Source organism: Piliocolobus tephrosceles, chromosome 18 (assembly GCF_002776525.5).
Source record: "Piliocolobus tephrosceles isolate RC106 chromosome 18, ASM277652v3, whole genome shotgun sequence".
NCBI classification, from domain to species: Eukaryota; Metazoa; Chordata; class Mammalia; order Primates; family Cercopithecidae; genus Piliocolobus; species Piliocolobus tephrosceles.
The window spans coordinates 32,984,978-33,006,110 of NC_045451.1; the positions used below are offsets into that span (position 1 = coordinate 32,984,978).

General features: G+C 37.0%; 1 protein-coding gene across 5 annotated transcripts in view; it reads left to right on the plus strand.

Moving 5' to 3' along the window:
* DYM (dymeclin) overlaps positions 1–21,133 on the plus strand; it is a 416,736-nt gene that overhangs the window by 188,065 nt on the left and 207,538 nt on the right. For all 5 annotated transcript variants that reach the window (XM_031934503.1, XM_026455157.1, XM_026455155.1 and 2 more), the window contains exons 11-12: positions 5,668–5,793; positions 20,460–20,573. In XM_031934503.1, coding sequence (XP_031790363.1) covers positions 5,668–5,793; positions 20,460–20,573 — 240 coding nt within the window. The remainder of the gene's footprint in view (positions 1–5,667; positions 5,794–20,459; positions 20,574–21,133) is intronic.

Genomic DNA, 21,133 nt, shown 5'->3' on the forward strand with positions numbered 1-21,133 from the left:
ATATACACCATGGAATACTATGCAGCCATAAAAAAGGATGAGTTTGCGTCCTTTGTAGGGACATGGATGCAGCTGGAAACCATCATTCTTAGCAAACTATCACAAGAAGAGAAAACCAAACACCGCATGTTCTCACTCATAGGTGGGAACTGAACAATGAGATCACTTGGACTCGGGAAGGGGAACATCACACACTGGGGCCTATCATGGGGAGGGGGGAGGGGGGAGGGATTGCATTGGGGAGTTATACCTGATATAAATGATGAATTGATGGGTGCTGACGAGTTGATGGGTGCAGCACACCAACATGGCACATGTATACATATGTAACCTGCACGTTATGCACATGTACCCTAGAACTTAAAGTATAAGAAAAAAAAAAAAGAAAAAAAAAAAAAAAAAAAAAACATATGAATTTTGGGGGCCCAAACGTGTAGTTTATATATCTACAAACATATACCTTGGCTTTCCGATCATTTTACTCTGCTGGTTTTTCCACCTCTATGCCTACTGCTTTTCTCTCTCCTTTATGTGTTATTTTTTCTTGTCCTTAAATGTGTCCTGCTGCAGGGTTCTGTCCTTCTTTTTGTTTTTTCCCTGTACTTCTCCCTAAAACATCTAAGCAAATTCAGTTGCCATTTATATGTTGCCAGTGTATATGTTCCCATTTATATGTGCCATATATGTTCAGTTCTGTTTTTGCAGCCCTGATTGCCCATATCTCATATTCATGTATCCAGCTGCCCCAGACATTTCCCAGTGGCTGTCTCATAAACACCTTAAACCAAACATGTAAAAATTGGGTTCATTATTTTCCCTGCTCTTCCTTCTCTTACTCCTGTATTCTATATCACAGTGAGCCATCCACAGAGTTAGCAAAAGCTTTGACTCTCCTGTTTCATTCCCCCATATCCAACCAAATCTTTTTTATTTTCTGTCCTTATTATCTTTGGAATATATTAGTGTTCTTTTTCCTCATTGCCATTCCTTTGGTTTAAGCTGCCTTCATCTCTTACTAAAAGTATTGCAACATCTTTAACTGGTTTTTCTGCTTTCTGTCTTGCTATTCTTTAATATTATTTTTATCCTGTTTCCAGAGTGAGTATATTAGAGTCAAATCTGATCATGTCACTTCTCTACTTTTAAAGCCCTTTCATGGCTCCACAGTGCCCTCAGGTTTAAAGCTCGTACTCTTAATGTGGCTAACAAGACACTTTATAATTTTGCCACAGCTTCCATTTTGGGTCTCATCTCTTTGCCATTATGTCCTTTTTATTATTTATTTAATCATAATGAATTAATTTAATTTCTCTCAATGTGACCTATCTCCTAAGTTTAAACTTGGTTTTCTCTCTAGAATACTTCTCCTTGAAACTTTCTCCCTTTTCCTCTTCTCAGATAACTCCTAGTAGTTTTTCAGATCTCAGTTTAAATAGTTCTTTCAGAATTAAAGTTATGTTGTAAAAGTAATTATATACCATACCCAAGTGGGATTTATCCCAGGAATGTAAGCTTGATTGGACATCTGAAAGTCAGTTATTGTGATACATCATATCAACAGAGTGAAAAACAAAAATCATACGATTATTTAAATAGATCCAGAAAAAAGCATTTGACAAAATCATCACTTTTTTATGAAATAAAAATATTTAACAAACTAGGAATAGAAGGGAACTTCCTCAGATTAATAAAGGGCTTCTATGAAAACCCTACAGCTCACATCATACTTAATGGTAAAAGACCATGTTGTCTTTCTCCCTAAGATCAGCCACAAAACAAGGATGTCTACTTTTGCCATTTCATTCAACATTTTACTGGAGATTCTAGCCTGGGCATTTGATTAAGAGAAAGAAATGAAACACATCTAGATTGGAAAGCAAGGTGTAAAATTATCTGTATTTGCAGATGACATTATCTTATATATAGAAAATCCTAAGGAATCCACTAAAAAACTCTTAGAATTAATAGATGAGTTCAGCAAAGTTGCAGGATACCGGATCAGTATAAAACATCAATATGCAAAAAATTGTATTTTTATATATGAGAAATCCCAAAATGAAGTTAAGAAAATAGTTCTGTTCATAATAGCATCAGAAATTTAACAAAAGAAGTACAAAACTTACACTCTGAAAACTACAAAATATTATTGAAAGAAATGGGAAAACATATATTCATTGATTGCAACATAAAAAAATAGAGATAGGGTCTTGCCATGTTGCCCAGGCTGGTCTTAAACTTCTGGTCTCAAGTGATCCTCCCACATTGGCCTCCTAAAGTGCTGGGATTACAGGCATGAGCCACCATACCAACACTGATGTTCAACGTAATACATCAGTGGAGTTGAACTGTGACCATGCCCTGATCACAGTACTTAACATTGTTAAGATGGCAGTATTCCCCAGACTGACGTACACATTGAGCACAATACCTATTAGAATCCTAGTTGACTTCTTTATAGAGATTGACAAGATTGTTTAAAAATTCATATAAAATTGCAGAGGACCAAGAATAGCCAAAACAATCCTGAAAAAGAACAAATTTGGAGGACTCATACTTTCTAATTTCAAAACTTATTATAAAGCAACACTAATCAATACAGTGTGGTACTGGCACAAGGATAGATGTAATACATCAATGGAGTTGAACTGAGAGTCTAGAAATAAACCCATATACCTATCATCAACTGATTTTCAGCCAGGGTGCCAAGACCAATGTGGAAAGAACCGGTTTTTTCAACAAATGGTACTGGTGCAGTTGTGTAGTCACTTGCGAAAGGATAAAGTTAGGCTTTTGCTTCACCCCATATACAAAATTAATTCAAAATGGGTCAAAGGCCTAAAAAGAGCTAAAACTATAAACCTCTTAGAAGAAAATGGGGGTAAATCTTTATGACCTTGGATTTGGCAAATGACTGTTAGATATAACAACAAAAGCATGAGCAACAAAAGAAAAAATAGGTAAATTGAACTGCATCAAAATAAAAACGTGTGTGCTTCAAAGGACCATCCAGAAAGTGAAAAGACAGCCTACAGAATGTGAGAAGATATTTGCAAATCACTTATCTGGTAAGGAACTGTATCTATAATATATAAAGAACTTTTAAAACCCAATAGTAGAAGGACAACCCAATTGAAACATGGATGAAAGATCTGAGTAAGCATTTCTGCAAGGAAGATACACAAATAGCTAGTAATACACACATGAAAAAAACAAACTTGACATTATTAGTCATCAGGTAAGTGTAAATCAAAACCACAGCAAAATACCACTTTACTCCCACTATGATGCCTAGAATAAAATGTTAGTTAATAAGAAGTGAGGATGTGGAGAAATCTAATCTCTCATACACTGTTGGTGGAAATGTAAAATGGTGCAATGGCTTTGAAACAGTCTGGCAGTTCCTGAAACAATTAAATAGTTACCATATGATCCAACAATTCCAAGGCTAGATATATACCCAAGAGAAATGAGTATACGTCTGCAGGAAAACTTGTAAATGAATGTTTATAGAAGCATTGCTCATAATAGCAAAAATGTGGAAACAGTTCAAATGTTAGTCAACAGAAGAATGGATAAATGAAATGTGATATGTATATGCAATGAGATATTATTTGACATAAAAAGGAATGAGACTCTGATACATACTGCAACATGGATGAACCTTGGAAACATGTTCAGTGAAATAAGGTAGTCACAGAAATGTACGTAGTCTATTATTCTATTCATACGGAAGTCCAAAATAGGTAATCTATGGAGACAGAAAGTGGTTCCTTTGGGCAGGCTAGATAGGGGACTGGAGGAGGTGATAGTTAAAGGGTATGGGGTTTCTTTTTGAGGTAATGAAATTTTCTAAGTTGCCTGTGGTGATAGTTACACATATTTGTTAACATATGGCAAACCATTGAATTATGCACTTTGAATGGATTGTATGGTCTGTAAATTGTATCTCAATATAGATATTTAAAAGAATGAAGTGCTATTCTGACATAGTCTCATTGGACCTGTTACTTACTCTTACATTATTATTTCTTTGAATATACCATTTGCTTGTGTATCTTGTCTAGTAAAGCACAGAGTTTCAATATTTTCAGTACTCTAGTGATATTAGGTACTGTAGGTAAGATGTGCTTTCTACAGATGTAGCCAAAAAAAAAAAAGAACATGGCATAAAATACACAGTCATATGTTGCTTAATGTGGGGGGTCATTCTGAGAAATTTGCTTTATTAGGTGATTTTGTCATTGTGCAAATATCATAGAGTGTACTTATACAAATCTAGATCGTATAACCTAAGTACACACCTAAGCTTTATGGTGTAACCTATGGCTCCTAGACCATAAACCTGTACATCATGCAACCGTACTAAATACTGCAGGCATTTGTAACACAATGGCATTTGTGTATCTAAACATAGAAAGGGTACAGTAAAAATATCGTGGTGTAATCTTATGAGACTATACAACCGCAGACTCTTATATGTGATCTACCATTAATGGAAATGTTATGTGGCGTATTGAAAACTCCAGAATCAGAATTAACAAATGTTGAGTTAAATGACTGTAAAATGTAACTGCGCTTACTAGGTAATGTGGAATGTGAGTACAATATATTATGTTTGACACAATGTCAGAAGGAACTCCAAAGACAAGAATGCCTGGGAAAAGAGAAAGAGCAATGACTGCTTGGTAACTGGTACACTTAGTTCCTAGAATTTAATAGTGCTCATGCACTGAACTTCATAATTTAGAGGAAGTTTTAGCTACAACTTATAAAAGAACAAAACACACCAGTGCCACATTTTAAAAGCTTCCTGCAATAGGTGTGCCTGTCAAAAACACGTATGCCCCAGTGTGCGGCATACCAGCCTGTGCTTTAGGGACTTGTATGTATAAACAATTTACTCATTACATGTATTGTCTGATTTAGATAATAGATTTTTTTTTTTTTTTTTTTGCCTATTTTCTAGCATTCAGTGGATAGTGTTCATGGTTGTTTCCTACGAGACATGCTGTGTAGATAGTCTGGCCATCTTTAATAAATAATTTCAGTAACGTCCTTACTTTAGTAAAGAAGGAACAAATAGAAGGTGTCAATGATTTGAAATAAGCACAATTGTAAATGGCATTTTGAAATGAAATGTTTGATGGATACACTGAAGAGCAGATCTTAATACATATGTTGAGAAAATGCACCTTGGGTTCCAAGAGTGTGTTTAATTACGTATTTATTTAAAATATATTTCTTGAAATATATTTTTTACTTATTAGCTTTAAAAAATTGGTGCTCACCACATAAAAAGTTAACTTATGAGCAGCTGTGCTCTCCCCACTACTGCTACTTTTTGGTTAAGTTGGGAGAAGGCAATGTGACTTCTTAAAATCTTCCAAACAAACCTCGAGCCTAAATGGTCCTTGCAGATCCAACCTTTATGTTGGTTGGACCTTAAGAGACCTTCACAGAGTTAGTGGTGATTTTCTCCACTGGCATCTTAATAGCTAAGATACATTTGGAAAATACATTCAGTCAGAAGGGGGTTTATATGGTTTTTTCCTCTAATGAACAATATAGCTATGATGTTAAAGCAAAGAGTACAAAAGTGTAAAGATTTAAAACATTTGGATTTATAATGAAGTATTGAAATAGTCAATTATAATTTTTATTCTCTAGGTTTTACCTATTCTTGAGATTCTGTATCATGTTGAAGAAAGGAATTCACACCATGTGTATATGGCCCTTATAATATTGTTGATCCTTACAGAAGATGATGGCTTCAACAGATCCATTCATGAAGTGGTAAGTTACCATGACTTGGATTAGAGTTAGAGTTACAGAACACACATGTCCCTACATAAGATTTACTACAGTCTACATTTCTTTCTGGTAGATTTTCCTGTGAGAACCTGCATTAGAAATGTTATGTCTTTCTTCAGATTTTTGAAGCGGTGCTTTTTTTTTTTTTTTTCGGAATGACTATTAACCACTATTAAAAACTCTATCAAAATGGTTCTTTGATAATTGATACAAATGATTTTACTGCTACTGGGTTCATTTTTCTTCAATATTTCATTTCCACCTTTTCATTGTGGCAGAAATTGTCAAACAGGTTTGCTTCATGCATGCAGAATTAGAGAAGAAAAAGGGACCAAAATGGGAGAAGTTTGAGAAACCCATTGTTTTACATACATTTTTTAAAGAACGTAGCATAATTTAACTCTTTAAATTTTGGTCCTGTTGGAGAGTTTTATTCCCAAACTGGTTTTATCTTCTTCTTTGGCATTTTTAAATTTTATTTTTTGCATCAAAGTAATACACGTATATAGTTTTAAAACTTACATAGAAGTACGAGGTTTTAATGAAAAATAACAGACCCATGTTCACCCTGTTTCTGATTCCCACTCCTCTAAGGGAAATGCTTTCAGTTCTGTCCGTGTTTCTAAATAACATGCTTATATTGTGATTTCTTGATTTCAGCTGTAGACATTAACTATTATCTCCCTAAGATGGAAGATAGTCATTGATTCTTCCTGCATACCACATGTGTTCCCTCTGGGTTCCCAGCACGCTTGCCAGCACACCGACTTTTTCCTTTTTCCGTCTTATTACCATTTTTGGTTAACTCAGCTTTTACGTTATTCTTTTAGATGTTATTTTTAGTTTGACTGTGTACTGTAGGATAATTGCATTTCCTTTCTTGAACATGTTTTACCATTTCTGTAGCACATCATTGCCCTGTTTTTTATTTGTGTACTAATACACTGATTCTACCCCCAGTACTTCAACAGAACTGAAAATTTGCTCAAAATATATTCAAACTTACTGAGTTTTCTTTTTGGACTCCTGTCTTTGCTTGATCATCTGGTGGCTCTGGTTCATCTGTTCATCGGTAGGAGTAAGCACTAAGTAGTCGATTGGAAGTCCTGTGTGGGGGCAGGTCTTATTTACTGTACCTTGTTGTACATGGTCTCTTTCTCTGGGACTCTGTCCCTGCAGGCCATTTTTTGGGTGGATTGTTTTTGATTCTTCCAGTCTCCTTGTTAGGGGGTCTATAGGAGAAGGGGGCAGGGCTTTCACTCTTTATAAGGGTACAGACACTTTGTTTTCTCCTCATTTTCGGTAGGGCTTTTATATTATCTTTAATCCTCTCTAATGTTCCCTTAAGTCATGTTTTTGCCTCTTACATAGTATGACCATAATTTCAACTAAGATTTAAGGAATCTTGACCATTGTGGAAGGAATATAAAACATAGAAATTTATTTTTTGTGTGTATATTTAAGGTATACAACTTGATGTTTTGATATATTAATACATGTACACAGAGAAATGGCTACTATAGTCAAGTAAATTAGCATATCCATCATCTCACATAGTTACCCCCTTTATTGTTTCTGGCAAGAGCAGTGATACTCTCCTTTAGCAAAAATCCTGAATGTTTGGACGAAGGGAGGCAAGATGGTGCACTTCCGGGTTCTTCATCCCCCACCCCCAACTCTTCCTGCGCGAAAATGCAGCCGGCGCCCGGGAAGGTGTAGATCAACTGGGCATGCGCCAGGTGACGTCAATCCGAAGAGACCAAGATTTACCTGGTCGCACCTGCGGAACGCCCCCCGACACGCCCGTGCCCTGCCTATTGCCCTCCCACTCCTAGAAAAGCCACTCTCTGCCATTGAGCCGCGCGGCCTTCTCACAGCCCCCGGGCCTTCTCACACAGCCCCACTGCTGTGGGGATGTCAGGACTGTGGGAAGTCCGTCGGAGAGCCCCACGGGGGGACTCTGCCGGCCTCCTTCGCCGGAGGCCGACTGACTTCTCCCGCACACCTTAGGTTACCAAAATAAACGTGCAGTTTTGCTGTTACACTTGCCTACCCGCTGGTTCTTTTGCGCCCGCTGGGCTGGTCTTAGAAAAAACAAATCACTGAATACAGTACAATATCATTAACTGTAGTCCGCATATTCTGCATTAGATCTCTAGACTTCATCCTCTATACCTGCAACTTTGACCTATATCTCCCCATTTTCTCACATCCACCCCCGGTACCCATTGTAATATCTTCTATTTCTGTGTATTTGACATTTTAAAAAGGTATTCCACATATATGTGAGATCATGAAGTATTTTTCTTTCTCTGGTTTATTTCACTTAGAATAATCTCTTCCAGGTTTACCTATGTTGTGCCAAATGTCGGTGTCTTCTTTTTTAAGGCTGAATAATATTCCTTTGTTTATACAACCATGCACTACTTAACAATTGGGAAGCACTGTGAGAAATGTGCGCTTCGGTGATTATATCATTATGTGGAAATTGTAGAGTGTGCTTACACAGCCAAGATAGTGTAGCCTACTACACGCCTACGCTGTGAGGCCACAAACCAGTACAGCATTGTTACTGTATACTGTAAGCAGTTGTAACACAATGGTAAGTATTTGTTTATCTACACATAGAAAAGCTACCATAAAAATACAGTATAAAAGATTTTAAAAGGCACACCTGTATAGGGCACTTACCATGAATGGAACTTGCAGGACTGGAAGTGGCACTGATTGAGTCAATGAATGAGTGGTGAGTAAATGTGAAGGACCAGGACATTACTGTATGCTATCGTAGACTTTATAAACACTGGACACTTAGGCTACACTACATTTATAAAAAATATTTTTCTCTAATAATCAATTAACCTTAGCTTACTGGAACTTCGTTACTTTATAAAGTCACCACAAACACATGAATAGTGTGTTGTGCTACAATGGCTACAACATCTAGGTGATAGGAATCTAGTTATAATCATCTGGGACCTTCTTTATATATGCAGTCTGGCATTGACCAAAACATTGTTATGTGGCAAATGACTACATACTACAGTTTCTTTATCCATTTGTCTGTCGACGGACTCTCTGGCTGTGTCTGTGTCTTGGCTATTCTGAATAGTGCTGCAGTGAACGAGGGAGTGCAGTTATCTTTATAGGTGGTGATTTCATTTTCCTTATGCCCAGAAGAGGAACTGTGAGATGATACACTAGTTCTATTTTTAATTTTTTGAAGAATCTGTATACTGTTTCTCACCTTGGTGGCTCCAATCTACATTTCCACCAACAGTGTGCAAGGGTTCTGTTTCCGGCATCCCCTCCCATACTTGTTATCTCTTGTCTTTTTCATAATGACTATCCACACTGGTGTGATGGTTTTGATTTGCATTTCCCTGATAATTAGTGATTTTGAGCACATTTTCATATACTTGTTGACCATATTTATGTCTCGAGAAATGTCTATTCAGGTCCTTTGCCCATTTTTTAATGGGGTTATTTGTTTTTCCTGCTATTGAGTTGTGTGAGTTCTTTATGTATTTTAGATACTAGCCTTTTATCAGATATATGGTTTGCAAATATTTTATATCAATTCAGAGGCTGCCTTTTCATTTTGTTGATTATTTCCTTTGTTGTATAGAAGCTTTTTAGTTTAATATAGCCCCATTAATTTATTTTTACATTTGTAGCCAGACCTTTTGATGTGAACATAGAAATTTCTTGGTTCTTGTTTTCAGTAAAATACTATGAGAAGTAATATTTTCACTGATTTACTCAACTTTTTAAATAAATTAAAAATCAATATGATTTTTGGCTGGGCGCGGTGGCTCAAGCCTGTAATCCCAGCACTTTGGGAGGCTGAGACGGGCGGATCACGAGGTCAGGAGATCGAGACCATCCTGGCTAACACGGTGAAACCCCGTCTCTACTAAAAACTACAAAAAACTAGCCGGGCGAGGTGGCGGCGCCTGTAGTCCCAGCTACTGGGAGGCTGAGGCAGGAGAATGGCGTGAACCCGGGAGGCGGAGCTTGCAGTGAGCTGAGATCCGGCCACAGCACTCCAGCCTGGGTGACAGAGCAAGACTCCGTCTCAGGAAAAAAAAAACAAAAAAAAAAAAACAATATGATTTTAAAAAACATCTTACAATTGAAGTATGATATGCATATAAAACACACAAATTTTAAAGGAAAACTAATGAAAATTACCTTCTATATTTGTGTCATTGCCACCCAGATAATTATTTGCTTCTGCAGCAGCAATAACAAAATAATCAGAACAAGAAGAAGTAAGCACACAAAAAACTTTGAAGCAAACATGATAAAGATGTTAATTTTTGGCATAATTCATATGTGGGTATACTTTTTATTGTGCTATTTTCTATAATTTTCTGTATCCTTATTCTATAAACAAAACACTTTCAAGTTAACAGAGAATTTTGCATTAAAATTAAACTTCACTGACTGCCAAAACAAGATTGGTAATATAGGGAAAGTTCAGTTCACATTCAAGTTCAGTTCCATTGGATTTCAGGATATTTTAGATGATATTTCAAATTCAAATATTGAAACACTTATTCTTTTTCTTAGAATCTGACTTTCTTGTTGATCTCCATTTATTTTGGTCCCTTCCCTTTTCATATGTAATATAGAAAAGAGTAAGTTCAAATGTTTTACCAAGTTTCTCTACATGGAATCATTAGTGTGAACCTACTTGCCTATGAAATATATATTGTTATCTCATTTTGATTTGAATTTGCATTTCTTAATACCCAATGATATGAAGAATTTATTTTTAATGTGCTTTTTATGTGCATATATATCTTTTTGCTATTTTTTAAATTATCTTTTTTATTTTGAAATAATTGTAGATTCACATGCAGTTTTAAGAAAAATAAGAGAGACCTCATATACCCTTAACAGTTTTCCCCAATGGCAACTATAGTTGTAAAACTGTAGTTCAATATCACAGCCAAGATACTTGATATTTTTGTTTGTTTGTTTGAGATGTAGTCTCGCTTTGTCTCCCGGGCTGGAGTACAGTGGCAGGATCTCAGCTCACTGCAACCTCCGCCTCCTGGGTTCAAGCAATTCTCATGCCTCAGCCTCCCGAGTAGCTGGGATTACAGGCACACGCCATCATGCCTGGCTAATTTTTGTATTTTTTATTAGAGACGGGGATGTTTCACCATGTTGGCCAGGCTAGTCTTGAACTCCTGACCTCGAGTGATCCAGCTGCCTCGGCCTCCAAAAGTGCCAGGATTATAGGTGTGAGCCACCACGCCCAGCCTGACATTGATACTTTTTAAGGTATAGAACATTTCTGTCACCACAGCATTATATCCCTCATCTTGCTCTTGAATAACCATATCCCCTTTTAAAAACTTGGCTAATCTTATTATTGAGATGTAAGAATTATTTATTCTGGATCATTTGCTTTTTTATATTCTAGTTTGTTAATGTAGTAAATTATACTGATTATTGAGAATTATACTGATTGTTGAATATTAAATCAACTTTGTATCCTGGAGTAAACTGTGCTTGGACATGACATGTTTTGAAATGTATTTTCATATACAGTCTGGTTAAGTTTTGAGCTTTGTGTTTTCTGAGGAATTTATACATTTCTTTTAAGGTAATGAATCTATTACAATAAAATTGTTCATAATATACTCTTATTACCTCTTCTTTTTAAAAAAAAAAAAAAAAAGTTACCTTTTAATGTCTGTCCTCGCCAGAGAGATTACCCCTCATTCTTCATGCTGATAATGTGTCTAGTCTCTTCTTTATCTTTCTAACTTTTTTAAAAAGTTAAAAAAAACTTTAAAGAACTAACTTTGATTCTATTGATTTTTTTCCTCCATTTTTTTGTTTTCTATTTTAATTATTTACGCCCTTATTATTTCTTTTCTCCTGCTTACTTGAGCCTCAATTTGCTTTTTTTTTTTTCCCAACATTTCTTAAGGTAGAAGCTTAGACCTTTGATTTTACATCCTTCTGCTTTTCCACTGTAAGCAAAATGTATGAAAATAGTTTTCAGACTTTGGACAATAAGCAGCACAGGAGAGTAATGCTAGAAAGAAAAAAATGTATTTAACAGTAATTATTTTTAAGAATTTGAAAATACATTAAAGTCAAACTTTATCACTGCCACCTAAGATGTGAATACCTTGGCTTAAGACAAATTATTATACTGTTTTAGTGTAGATGATCATATCATTCATTAACTAGAAATTAGAACTATTAACATTGGGTGAACATCATTTTCAGAAAATTTCTTCTTTTTATTTAAATTGAGACAGGGTCTCACTCTTGCCACCCATGCTGGAGTGTAGTGGCACAATCACTTTTCACTGTAGCCTCGACTTTTTGGGCCCAGGTGATCCTCCTACCTCAGCCTCCTGAGTAGCTGGGACTGCAGGTGCATGCCACCATGCCCAGCTAGTTTTTGTTTCTGTGGAGATGGGTTTCGCCATGTTGCCCAGGCTGGTCTCTAACTCCTGGGCTCAAATGATTTGCCTATCTCAGCCTCCCAAAGTTTTGTGATTACAGGCATGAGCCACCACACCAGACCTTCATTATACAATATATATTTTGATATTCGTATATGGTGAAGAAAAGAGATTTTGGAAAGCTAAGATGTTAGAATCATTGTTTAGTTATTTTAAATCCGTGTTGCAGCTGTGGAGAGAATCAGTGTATTTCTTAATGAGAAACATGAGAACATTATTAATTCCACACTTCTTTTACTCTCTTTCTTCCAATTTTTTGTTAGTTTAGTTATTTAATTTTGTAAAGTTTTTTTTGAGACAGTCTCACTGTGTTGCCCAGGCTGGAGTGCAGTGGCGCAATTTCAGCTCACTGCAACCGCTGCTTCACAGGTGTACCCAATTCTCGTGCCTCAACCTCCCAAGTAGCTGGGATTACAGGCAAGTGCCACCACACCTGGCTAATTATTTTTTTAGATTATTCAAAACTTATAACATTTCCATTCTGTTTTGTAACTCAAATTGCCTAATTCTGGTTTTATTGGATGTGTTGTCTACCATCAACCCTTTTACCATAGTTTAGTCTCTGTGTTCCTGAGTTCTTTATTTTTATTCATCTTCTTCTATATGTCTGGCTTTTGTTTACAATTATTTTCTTCACAGAATATTTCTGTGGCATATTTTATTCACATTCTCATGTTTGAAAATGTCTGAAGGTTTTCATTTTCTCTCCCACATCTCTTTCCACTATTTAGTTAGAAGAAGAAACAAATAAATAAACCTACCAAACTTGTTTCTCTCTCTAGATTTGGGGATTTTCATCAGAATTTTCAGGATTTTGTCAATTTTTCCAAGGGACTGCTGCAAGGTAAGGCAGGATTCAGTCAGGCATGTTCTTCTTGATCCTGCTCTAGGGTTTTCTCCTTTATCATCCGTCATGGACCCCAGTACACCTAAGACTGTGTGCTTGGGCTCATAGAAGCATTTTTTACCGCATGTTACCATGGGACAGCCTGTGATTTATAGCACATATATTGTTTTTTTTTTTTTTTTTTTCTTTTCTTTTTTTTTTTTGAGATTGAGTCTCGCTCTGTCGCCCAGGTTGGAGTGCAGTGGCATGATCTGGGCTCACTGCAAGCTCCGCCTCCCGGGTTCACGCCATTCTCCCACCTCAGCCTCCTGAGTAGCTGGGACTACAGGCGCCTGCCACCACGCCTGGCTAATTTTTTGTGTTTTCATTAGAGACGGGGTTTCACGTGTTAGCCAGGATGGTCTCAATCTCCTGACCTCGTGATCCACCCGCCTCGGCCTCCCAAAGTTCTGGGATTACAGGAGTGAGCCACCGTGCCCGGCCTGCACATATATTGTTTAATGAGATTGTTTAAAGGACTGTGTATACTTTGTTCACTCCCACATAGACCTGAGATTAGTATATTTGGTATTATTAATTCAGTAAGCATTTAATGAGCAGGTACCACCTGTCATACCTGTGGTAATGGTTAAATGAATTTTAACCATCACTTTTTTAGTGTAACTCCTAGTTTTAACTTGCCAGATAAGTCATGTACTTTTATTCTGTTCTCCAGATTATAGAGGTGTGGTAGACTTTGAGGATATTAAGTTTGGGCTGTAGTCTATTTGTTCAATGTACTGCTCTTCTAAGGCAAAACTTTAAAATTGTGATTTCACAATTTCTACCTATTTCCATGCCTAGAGATATGACACATTTATTCCTTTTGGTGTTTTTTCTCTTTTCTAGCCCTCTTCTTGTCAAACATAGACTTGCTTATACCTAACACAAAGTATTCGATAGAAAAATGGGCAAAATAATAGGAAAACAGAATACAGACCCTGAACAGTAATCATCGTTCAACCCGATGCTTCATCAAGATCATGCCAATTAAAGCAACTGAAATATTCTATGCCTATCAGAGTAGCAAAAATGACAAAATCTGTTATATTAAGAGTTGGTGATGTTTTTATTACTATGGGGTTGATGAAAGAAAAAAGAATTGGTGAGGATATAGAGAAAAGGGACTCTCATATGCTGATAGTGGGAGTACAAATTGGTAGAACCACTTTAGAGAGGAATTTGTCCTCTCAAATTTCTCAAATTGTATACAGAAATAAATATTCCACCTCTCAGAAGTTCCATTTCAAGGTTATGTTTTAGGAAGAACTTCTTCATAGATCATGAGAACGTATTTGAAAGAATTTTCATTGTAGTATTGGGAGAGCAGATAATGTAAATGAAATATTGTAAAGCAGCTAGAATGAATGCATAGAGCTACATGTATTGATAATAATAAAACTCAGAAAAAAAAAAAAAAAAAGCCCATCCACTTTCAGGATAGTGGCTGCCTCTGGGGAGGCAGGTTATCAATGTAGAACAATGAGGAGGCTTCAGGTACTTTAGAAGCAAGAATACTAACATTTGATAAATCTAGGTAATGGATACAGTGGTGGTCTCTATACCAGGCTAATCAATCAAACTTTCTATCCTCATTGAAGTCTTCTATGACTGCACTGTGCAGTATGCTCACACTTGAAATGTAGCTAGTATGGCTGAGGAATCGATTTTACTTTTATTAAATTTTAATTTAAATATCCACCTGTGGCTAGTGCCACTATGTTGGACACTGCTGCTCTGTGCTTTTTAGTGTGTTAACACAGTTAATGGTAAGTATACTTTTTTTTTTTTTTTTTTTTTTTTTTTATGATGGAGTCTCGCTCTGTTGCCCATGCTAGAGTGCAGTGGCGTGATCTCGGCTCACTGCAACCTCTATCTCCCAGGTTCAAGCGATTCTCTGCCTCGGCCTCCCAAGTAGCTGAGATTACAGGTGCCTGCCACCAAGCCTGGCTAATTTTTTTTATTTTTAGTAGAGACAGGGTTTCACCATCTTGGCCAGGCTGGTCTTGAACTCCTGACCTCGTGATCCACCCACCTCAGCCTCCCAAAGTGCTAGGATTACAGGTGTGAGCCACCACGCCTGGCCTATACATTTATTTTTAAATGAAGATATTCAATGATTTGGCAATTCCGGTTCCTAGTAAATTCTCGCAGATGTACTTATGAAGTCATATGCAGGTATTTTTGCTTTCAAAATCTGTGTGATTCCTGAACTTAGGTAAAAGTCCAGTTAGTAAGAATATGGAGAGTAAGGAATTCTTTCTTTTTTTCTGACTTTCATATAGTAAGATTTAGGATAGTGATCTGAATTGTAACATTGTTTTAAATAGGAAAACAACTGTAAATAACCTAAATTTCCATTAATAGAGGAATGGATTTTTAAAACACATGTGGCCTACTAGTATAGTACTCTAGAGTGGTTACAAGGAATGAAGTAGACTTAGATATAGAGGTGACATTCAAATGACTTAACTAGTGTGGATGGCACCAACACCAGCCAGTAAGAATGGTTGTGGACCATAGTCCTTTGTTCTCTGCTGTATATTACCTGGGGGAGTGGCTTGCAACAACAGCTATTTACTAACTAGTATTGAGTATTCCATTTAAAAAAAATAACTAGTACTATCAGACAGGCATACCTGGTGAATATTCTTCTTATATGTATCAATATAGGAGGGTTACAGAAACATACTGAGTGAAAAAAATAAGATGCAAACAAACCAGATGTGTGTTAGTTTCTTAGAGCTACTGTAACTGACCACCACAGTTACTGAGTACTGCTGATATAAATGAAAGATACTTAGTATGTTCCAGAGTTGTCTGAGTACCACAGCTAGGTGACTCCGAACAACAGAAATGTATTGTCTTCTGTAGCCTGAAAGTCCAAAGTCAAGGTGTCAGTGGGGCCATGCTGTCTCTGAAGGCTCTAGGGGGAAGACCGTTTCTCATGTCATCCTAGCTTCTGGTGGTCATAGGCAATACTTTGTGTCCCTTGGCTTGCCAGCTACATCACTCCCGTCTCTGCTACTGTCATCACATCCTTCTCTCAGGAGGTGTCTGTCTCTGTGTCTATCTTCCTCATCTTACAACCACCAGCAGTCATACTGACCTAGAGTCCACATTAATCTAATGCAGTCTCATCTTGATTATATTTTCAAAGACCCTCTATCCATATAAGGTCACATTCACAGGTTTTGAATGACATAGATTTGGGGGAACATCATTCATTCTAATACATTATGTATGGTACTATTTATGTGTACTAGAAAACACACAAAGGAATGCTGGTTTTGGTTTTTTATATATATATGTATGTACATATTTGTATATATGCAGATAAAGTAATTGAAATGGTCTAGAGGATACATACTAAACTCAAGATAGTGTTTGTTCCTTCATGGGGGAAATAAAATGAGATTTATATAATAAAAAATATTAACGGTTGCTTTGGGAGGCTGAGGCGGGTGGATCACGAGGTCAGGAGATCGAGACCATCCTGGCTAACATGGTGAAACCCCGTCTCTACTAAAAATACAAAAATTAGCCGGGCGTGGTGGCGGGCGCCTGTAGTCCCAGCTACTCGGGAGGCTGAGGCAGGAGAAGGGCATGAACCTGGGAGGCAGAGCTTGTGGTGAGCCAAGATTGCACCACTGTACTCCAGCCTGGGCAACAGAGCGAGACTCTATCTCAAAAAAAACAAAAAAAACAAAAAAACAAAAAAAAACAAAATTAACAATTGGTAATGTGAATTGTGAGTGTATAGATGTCAATTTTTTTTTACTTTCCTATACATATTTAATTTTTTAAAAGACTTTATATTATGTGATGTTACTGTGTAATACTCTATCATATATAACTTATGGAATTTATTTTTGAGAAAAAGTCTTGCTCTGTCGTCCAGGCTGAAGTGCAGTCACTGCAACCTCTGCCTCCTTAGTTCAAGCAACTCTCCTGCCTCAGCCTCCCAAGTAGTTGGGATTACAGGCGCACGCCACATCACCTGGCTAATTTTTAGTAGAGACAGGGTTTCACCATGTTGGTCAGGCTGGTCTCAAATTACTGAACTCAGGTGATCCATCCACCTTGGCCTCCCAAAGTGCTGGAATTACAGGTGTTACCCACCGTGCCCAGCCAAACTTTTATATTTTTTACTTTTCAATTCTGAATAATATTTAACTACCATGTAGTGAGTATTTGTTATATGTCAGCCTCTGAGTGGAGAATGCAGTCAGGGTGGGCTTATTTGTAATGGGGGATGTTGGGTGATGTGGGGCCAGAGAGTTGAATGAGTGAAAATATGTGTGGGGAATACACCTGTATATAGTTGTACTTTCAAACATATTGACATGAAATTGAGTGTGGTATTCCTTTGTGTTTTTATTCTTTTTATCTGTTTCTATTCTCCCTAGACTTGCTAGAGAATGATCTATTTTAATCCACTTTTAGAAAAACTAAGGTACAACCATATTATTTAGACTTAATTCTGTTTTCCTGATGTCATGTATGACTGTTGTGTTTGTTCTTGTTTGTATTCCATATTCTCCTTCTCTTGAATTCTCCTGGATTTGCCCTACTGTTACTATGGTGAGAAGGGGCAGCTAAATACTTACATGTGTTGTCGTGTTTTTTTTTTTTTCCTTCCCGATATGGTACATGGGTGGTTCATGCTGAGTTTATTTTGCAACATTCTTACATGGTAGTTTCTCAAGATGTAGAATTCTAGAATCATAATGTCTTCCCTCAAAAATCTTGAGACATTGTTCTGCTGTCCTTCAGATGTGTAGTGTTCAAAATGGGAACTCTAACGTTAGTCTCCTTCTCTTTCCATTGGTGATAACATGTTTCTTCTGTCTAGAAGCCAGTGGAACTTTCTTATACACTGTGAATTCATTAATCTTGCAAGAATGTTTTGATTGTTTTTCATGATTTTTTTGGAATGTGGGATGTTTTTCTTTTCCTGTCAAAGAAATTTTCTCATATTACTAATTGTTCTGTTTTTCTTCTAGTTTATTTCTTCTGGAATTTTTAAGTGCCTATGACGTCTGCACTTTTATAGTATCTGTGGAGAACTTCTCAGTTTGGTCCTTCACATCACAAATTTAATTCTCCGTAGTGCTCACTCTGCTGCGCCCAGGCTGGAGTGCGGTGGCGACATCTTGGTTCACTGCAACCTCCACCTCCTAGGTTCAAGCGATTCTTGTTTCTCCACCTCCACAGTAGCTGGGACTGTAGGCATGCACTACCACACCTGGCTAATTTTTTGTTTTCTTAGAGAGTCATCATTGGGCCAGGCTGGTCTCAAATTCCTGACCTTGGCCTCCCAAAGTGCTGGGATTACAGGCGTCAGACACTGCCCAGCTGCCATTTTAATCTTAAAATCAACTTTTCTTTGTTCTGTGATTTTCTCTTTTCATAGCAGTCTCTTCTTATTTTATGGATGCAGTATTTTGTCAAATCTCACTAAATATACTAATTAGAATTTTTTAAAAAAATTCCAGCTTCCTAAATCTTCTCTGTTTAGTTAGAGGTCTGTTCTCTCTGCCTGTTCAGTTTCACAGTTTATTATTTATTTATTTACTTGATAAACTTTTTATTATGAACACTATGAAACTTAAACATAATTGGAGAAAATAGTAGCATGGATCTTCATGTAGTCATTATTAACACTCGTGTTCTTATTTCATCTACCCACTTTACCCTCACCACCTTTTACATTTTGATTTCTATTTTTAAAAACAAATCTTCCATATAATTTCATGTGTAAATATTTCAGTATGTTCTTTCAGTAAGTATGGACTTTAAAAAATGTATCATACCAGCCAGGTGTGGTGGCTCATGCAGGTAATCCCAGCACTTTGGGAGGCCAAGGCAGGCAGATCACGAGGTCAGGAGATCAAGACCATCCTGGCTAACACGGTGAAACCCCATCTCTACTAAAAAAATACAAAAAATTAGCCGGGCATGGTGGCGGGCACCTGTAGTCCCAGCTACTTGGGGAGGCTGAGGCGAGAGAATGGCGTGAACCCAGGAGGCGGAGCTTGCAGTGAGCCGAGATCGCACCACTGCACTTCAGCCTGGGCAGCAGAATGAGACTCCGTCTCAAAAAATAAATAAATAAATAAATAAATATATATATATAAAAATGTACATTCAACAAAATCAACAATAATGTTTAAATTCTTCCTAACAATTTGTTATCTCTAATTATCTTTAAAATGTCTTCTAGAGTTGATTTGTTTGAATCAGATTCCAACGTCTACTGCATTTAGTTATTAAGACTCACAAATCTATAGCAATCTTTCCCTATCCCAGCTTATTTTACCCCTCATTTGTTGAAGAAACTGGGTTATTTGTTTAGCAGGATTCCCTACATTTGTCTTTAGCTGATTATGTATCATCATGGTATTTAATGTGTTCTGTCCTCTGTATTTCATGTGCACTGATTAATTAGAAGAGAGTCTTGAGTAGGTTCAGCATATCACTCTCTTAGGTTGAATGTCTTCACTTGGTGGTTTTGTTGTTCATCTGTACTTATAAACACAAGTCTAGACTAACTTGTTTTGCAAAGTTGTGGGATCCCCCCTCTGCATTTATGAGTGGTGGGGAGTCTGCTGTACTCTGGATGTGTGCCTTTTAAGGGAGAGGGCAAGAATCAGCCCAGCAGTCTCTTCCTTTTTCATGCATAGGTAGAGAATAATATGGCACAGTGACTTTCCTTGAGTTGCGGAGAAAGGATGCAGGAGTAACCTTAATGGAAGAGAACATTAGGGAGTTCTAGTGCTCGGCTGAGCCTGTTGGGGTTTTTTTGTTGTTGTTTTTTCCCCCATTTTACCTCTTACTTTGGGGCAGCCCAGATTTGGCTGCTGTACTGCCCAGTGTTTGTACCTATCTGCCTGCCTGCCTCTCTCTCTCTCTCTCTCTCTCTGTGTGTGTGTGTGTGTGTGTGTGTGTATGTCTCTCTCTCTCTTTCTCTGTCTCTCATCTCCAGCTTACAAATCTGCAGTGGAAATGTCTTAACTTAGAAAACAGTTCTTGCTTACTTCGGCGCGGAGGTATGCACCAGAGCTGCCTACTCTCCATAGCCATGGCAGAGCACTGGAGCGTCTCTCCTTGAAGATCTGGAATCATTTGCATTCGTGGCCTCTCTCTGCTGCTTAACTCACCTTCAGAGCAAAGTCATGGTTTATCAAAAATTGTGGACATGGAGTAATCCTTTTGTCTGTAAAGCAATCATTTTTTACTTAAACTTTTCTTCCCCATTACAGATACTAAAAAATATTACTTGGTATTCAGAACGAGTTTTAACTGAAATCTCCTTGGGGAGTCTCCTGATCCTGGTGGTAATAAGAACCATTCAATACAACATGACTAGGACAAGAGTAAGTATTCCAGCTGCTGTTCTATCTTTTTTGCATACAGTACAATTAAGACGATAGTTTAAAGCAATCCCAATTTTTAGGGTGCTAAAATTCTCATGACATATGGTAGAAAATACAGGTCACTGTAGTCACTGTATTACATGATCCTAATGTAACATAAGGTCTTAATATTTAATGGATTGTATGATTGGAGATATTTTACATGAAATAGAAAACAAGCAATGCAAAACATTTAGATAAAAGTTAAAAGCTATTATATGTCTTTATTTGGCCAGTAACACTGATTTGCCTTTTTTAATATCAGCAAATAACAAAGTACAAAAGGACAAGAAAATGAGCACAAGAAATGAGCACAAGAAAATATGAATTAAATGAGAAAGAAAAAGAGAAGAGAGTATTTTAAAGAGTAAAAGACAAAGAGAAAAGAGAGTATTTTAAAGAGTAAAAGAAAAATTTCTGCTGGATTCTATTCACAGTACCTGGGAGCAAATTACAGTTCTGGTTAATAGAAATATATTGTTAAAGACAAGCAGTGTACAGAATTCATAGCTAAGAGAAAT